The following is a 5,436-nucleotide window of genomic DNA, read 5'->3' on the forward strand; positions in this document are numbered from 1 at the left end:
ACGGAGTGTGGCTGTGCTCTGATTAAACTATGCACAGGTGGTGGCTGGCTTTAATCCACAGATCACAATTTTCTAGTCCCTGCTATAAAAATATCAACTGGTTCCCCTTGTTTTATGGATCTATGTCTAGATATGCATATGTGTCTTTATGTTTTACAGGTGTGTGACCATGTTCACATTCTTTTATACTCATATGAACATATCAAGGAATCAAACACAATTTCAGGCTTTCTTTCATAATTATTGGAAACATTTTACATGTCTGTTTCATTCATCATGTGTATCCAATGACTATCACAATGATCTTTCATTTAAGACATTTCAATGTTTATTGAATGAAGAACAACTGAGTCAAGTCTGAGATTTTTAATGTGCCAGTCCCAGCAGATGTCCATATGCCTTGAGTAGTTCCACTACATCTCAAATTACTTAGTTGTAATAACTCAAGTTCAATATGCTGGAAGACCAGAAATTGTCGTGTGGCAGGGTTCTCCTCTTTTTGCTGCAGGAGAATTATGGAATTTGTATTTGTATTATATGCCAGCTAGTCACATGGTCACAAAAGAACTGAGGCACTATGTCTACACATATACATAATGCACACACACACATATAATCAGTTTGCTCATTGATAGCAATGGAGATGAGAGTGAAGCAATAGGGTAGGTGGTTTGGTTTTACCCAAAAGCCAAAATTTTTGCATTTACCACAACAGGCTAAACTGGACATCAAGACAGCTTGACTTGGAGGAAGATATTTATTTTCCCCAATCCCTGAATGTATAATTGGAATTGATATTGCTGCTTGGAGTAACTCCCACCTTTAATTTTTATTCTAATAATTGAGAGCTGTCAGAGTAAGGAAGTTGAAGTGGAAGCTTCTGAAAGTGCACCTCCACTCTTACGCCTCTACCATTTCTCCCCTCACCTTCTCATCAGACTTGGCTAAATGGTGAATCAAAACATAATTTGCCTTGTGGTGGGGATGGAGGAATGGTAGCAATTGGTGATATTCTAGAGGATCTTAAGAAGGCAGGAATGGTATTCTGAATCATAGTCCCTTTAAATACCAGTCTGAGTATTGCAAAAAACACATGAATCTTGGAGAATGATGATAGGGTAATGTAAACTTTATTAATAATCACAATTGTAGTTATTGTGTGAGATGTGTTATCTCTACTAGAGCAGATTAATAGGAACTGATGTATGTGGTATGCAGACATTTGATATGACATTGTTTCTATTTCAATGAGGAACTATCTATAAAAGAACCAGAGATGATTAAGAAAAGTGTAAGTAATAGAAAAATGAAAAACAAACAAAAAAAGAACCAAAGATGGTTTGCATTGACATAGAACAGACAACAATATATATCATAGGTTTGTCTCTGTCATAATATAATCAGATGAAATCCAGGCTACCTGGGCATCCTGTACATCACATTGATCAGAAGGGTGAGTAGGAAGTAGTTAGCATGTTAGAATGATTGGTAAGATACATGTAGTACAGTAAGCTACATGGGAGTTAAATTTGGTGACAGTTGAGGCATTTTCCACTTTGATAATGTGTTTAGGAATTCAGCTGCATTAAAGGCATGTGAGGAAGTCTCTTTCAAAAGACAAATTATTGCATCTTACCTTTCCTTGCAGAAAAAAGAAAATAAATACTAGTAGGATTAGCTTACAGTGGCAACATATTCCACATCTAGCAATGTGTTCCAGGACATGTACTGAGAGACACAAAAGATCTCTGTTTAGAGTGGGGCTTGGAACAGGAAGTCAAGGCTGTAGTACAAGAAGTCCTGCTGCTTGAGCCACATGATCTGGCAAACTGCATGCTACTAGAGGTTTGAGCAGTAAGAGAAGATGAAGTATTGGGTAGAGATAAAGAGCAGCACAGCATAGACCTCTGGAGTTTTGGAGCAAAGCCATGGCATCTGCAGTAGAGACTAACATACTTCTTGAAAAAGCTTCCTGGTGTGTTATTGGAACCCAGTAGACACAAGAATTCTTGATTATAGAATACTAAGTCCACATGCATCTAGAACTCTCCATTATGAAGTACACTGTGTCAGACCCACAGAGTCACAAACTTGGGCAAGCCCAGCAGCAGCCTGAGATTAATTCTCAAGTGTTCATGTGGAATCAAAGGCGAGGCAAGACCATCAGATACAAGGCACTGGGTCCTATGTGATGAAGTGAAGAAGGAGGAAAAGTCTTCACATGATTTGTAGGGAGGAAAGCTCAGTGTTTGTGTGCAAGCTTGATTAGAGCAGTGGCTTATGGCATTCAGAGTGGAGGGGACTTAAAAAATAATGATAAGAGAGGGCCCCCCCCCCACCTGGTGATGCAGCGGGTTAAAGCACAGCACAAAGAAGCTTAAGCCACTTCCGCATGAGTTCGATCCCCGCCTGCCCTGGAGGAGATCTACATGGCGAGGCAGACCTCTCCTGACCCGCCCGCTGCTCCCCTCAGCAGTGTACTTCCTTGATCTGCCTGTCCTGCTCCCCTCTCTGTCTCTGGTGAATTCTCTCACCCTCCACATCTCTGGCCTGTACCCCAGTTCTATACGAATAAATAAATAAATCTTTAAAAAAAATAATGATAAGAGAAAAATCATCCCAAAGGATAAAATTCAATTTGATGGCACACATTATTCATATTATGTAGTACAGCAGTGCTCTGAGATGAGAGGTATATAACTTCATGGACAGAGGGAAGAGGCTGATAGACTGCAAGGATTTAGAAGTATAAGAATGGGAAAAATGGAGATAAGAACCCTGACATAGAGGAATGTGGATGCACATAAGGGAATGAGCTCAATGTGTGAAGATTTTTGACTCACATATTAATGGTATCAAAAACATCCATCACAGAAAAAAAGAGCTAGACAAGAAGAAAGTAGACACAATGACTAGGCCAGTTGACATTAGCCAGTCTTTGAATGGACACAAGACTTATGAATGGATGGACCATGGTAAGCAGCATCAGAGGCCATGCCTGGACTGTCACTGATGCTTCAGAAAGTGGAAACTGCCAGCATTGGAGAATACTGAGCTCCCAATCTAGCATCTTCTTCTAGAAGATGCCTTTTAATAGGTGATTTTTCTTGCATTAGAAATCAATTGAAATCTCATACGTTCAACACCTTCTTGACAAAACCTAGAAATTTTAGAACCTTCAGTGCTTAATTTTTGTAATTTTAGTACAAAGTGGAATATCATTTCCCAAATCACATTTATGCCTATTCATTTGAATGGACATAACTTTACAAATTAAATATTAATGTAAAAAAAATCATAACATTAAACTCCTAACTCAGAAAATGGAAAACAAGTAGAAACAAATTATTATCTCTTTCCCAGTTGTAGGTGAGATATTAAATCAATGGTGCATACAAAAATTGCTTAGCTTAATGTTAAACTTTTTTTTTTAAAGATTTATCTATTTATTCCTACAGAACAGGGGTACAGGCCAGAGGTGCAGGGGTGGTGAGAGGATTCACAAGAGACAGAGTGGGGAGCAGAACAGGCAGATGGACGAGGTACACTGCTAAGGGGAGCAGTGGGCGGGTCAGGAGAGGCCTGCTGTGCCATGTGGGTCACCTCCGGTGCAGGTGGGGATCGAACTCATGCTGAAGAGGTTTTGCTTCTCAGTGCTGTGCTTTAACCCGCTGTGCCACCAGGGAGGGCCCAGGAATTTTATCATCTTAGTGGGGATTGTTATAAGATGATAGGCCTATGTTCTTTTATTAAAAGAATTTTTAAAATTCAGTTTTCCTTAATAATTCTGTGTCAGCATATAGACAGCCAGATTGATGACATGTGCAGGACTGTTTTGTTCTTTTAACTCAACTTGTGGAGTCTACTCTAAACTAACTGGTATGTTTGCTCTATGTTTCTTGTCTTCTGTTCTTACTCCTTATAGTTGTCAGTGGACATGAGATTACTAGAGTCAAGGTTGAAAGAGTAACTAATCTAGATAAAGGGAAAGTTACTAAGAAGATATTTGGTGTTTGAGTGGCCATGGAAACTCTAAACTTACGGGATACTGAACTTTTATCTGGAAAACAATCATTAATAAGGGTGTGTGTATAACAATCTCTTCTTTTTTTTCTCTGTTCCTTTCCCTTGATTTATGAACATGGCTTAAAATAATAGTTCTATCCCTACTAAACTTAGCTTTTTGGTTCAAATGCCAAATAACTACTGTTAAGTCTTCCCAGTTTTTATTTCAAGATGTGACAAGTGAGACTACTGATATGACCTCTAAAGGCTAGTAAATTAGCCTTTTCTATCTCATCGCAGGGCAGAGAAAGAGAATGATTAGGAATCCAGAAGTCTCTATACAGTTCTGTGTGACAGTTTCCAGGGAAGTGAGCTAGACAGAATTTGCAACATCTAGTTTGAGCCTAAAGTAGATATGCAAAAATTATATCAAGTCTCACTGAACACCACTCCATGTTACCATTTTTATCCTGAGATGTTTACATTTGAGAGAGCATTCATCTTTACATGCTACTAGGGAAGATGAAAAGGTTCTTTATATTTTCCTCCTGACTTCTCTGTGCTAACTACTAAAATTATATTAAGCACACGTGTCAATGCTATTTCAGAGAAGACCAAATATTCATCCATAATGTGCTATTTTTCTTTAAGGCCAGACATATTCATTCATATAATGCTTTTTTTTTTTTTTTAAGATCAATGTAGAATGGTTGATCAGCTCCTGGGAACCTGGAAGTCTATTTCTTGTGAAAATTTTGAAGAATATATGAAAGAATTGGGTGAGTTATGTTTATTTGCACATGATATTCAGTGAAAATGGGAGCATTGGTACAGAGAACACACCCTGTGTAAAATGAGATTAATCTTGGAACAACTAATTCTTCACATATAACAAAAAGTATTGATTCAGACCCTAGTTCCAGTTTTGTGCAAAATCAGCTTGGGATTGTCATCATTCCTGCCCTCAGTAATTTGCTATGAGTTTAGAAGGTAAAACATGTATGTGCCATAGATAAACAGTAAATGATCTTATGACTTAAAACGGTCACTTTGCAAATACTTACTCTAAATCTTAATAATTATTTAGAATCTGCCTAGAATAATCCAAGGTAATCTTCCTATCTTAAAGCCCTGAATCAACCATATTTGCAATGTCCTCTTTGGCTTATAAAGTAACATTACAGGTTTTAGAGATTAAGATGTGAGTATCTTTGGGGGCCATCATCCAATTTATCATATATTTTCTTCATGATTCACAATATAAGCTCCATGAACTATATTATAGTTTCCCCTATTTACTTTCTCTTAGAGATTTAACTTAAGTATTCCTTTGTGATGTTACTTTTTTTTTTTTTTTAAAGATTTATTTATTTATTCATACAGAACTGGGGTACAGGCCAGAGGCTCAGGGATGGTGAGAGGCTTCACCAG

At 37.8% G+C, this 5,436-nt stretch overlaps 1 protein-coding gene across 1 annotated transcript in view; it reads left to right on the top strand.

Moving 5' to 3' along the window:
- The first annotated feature begins 4,711 nt into the window (after positions 1–4,711).
- FABP12 (fatty acid binding protein 12) overlaps positions 4,712–5,436 on the top strand; it is a 7,353-nt gene continuing 6,628 nt past the window's right edge. Inside the window, exon 1 of the mRNA XM_004679770.1 lies at positions 4,712–4,784. Within this exon, the coding sequence (XP_004679827.1) occupies positions 4,712–4,784 (73 nt within the window). The remainder of the gene's footprint in view (positions 4,785–5,436) is intronic.

This window comes from Condylura cristata, unplaced genomic scaffold (assembly GCF_000260355.1).
Source record: "Condylura cristata isolate star-nosed mole 26May11 unplaced genomic scaffold, ConCri1.0 scaffold00009, whole genome shotgun sequence".
Classification (NCBI taxonomy): Eukaryota; Metazoa; Chordata; class Mammalia; order Eulipotyphla; family Talpidae; genus Condylura; species Condylura cristata.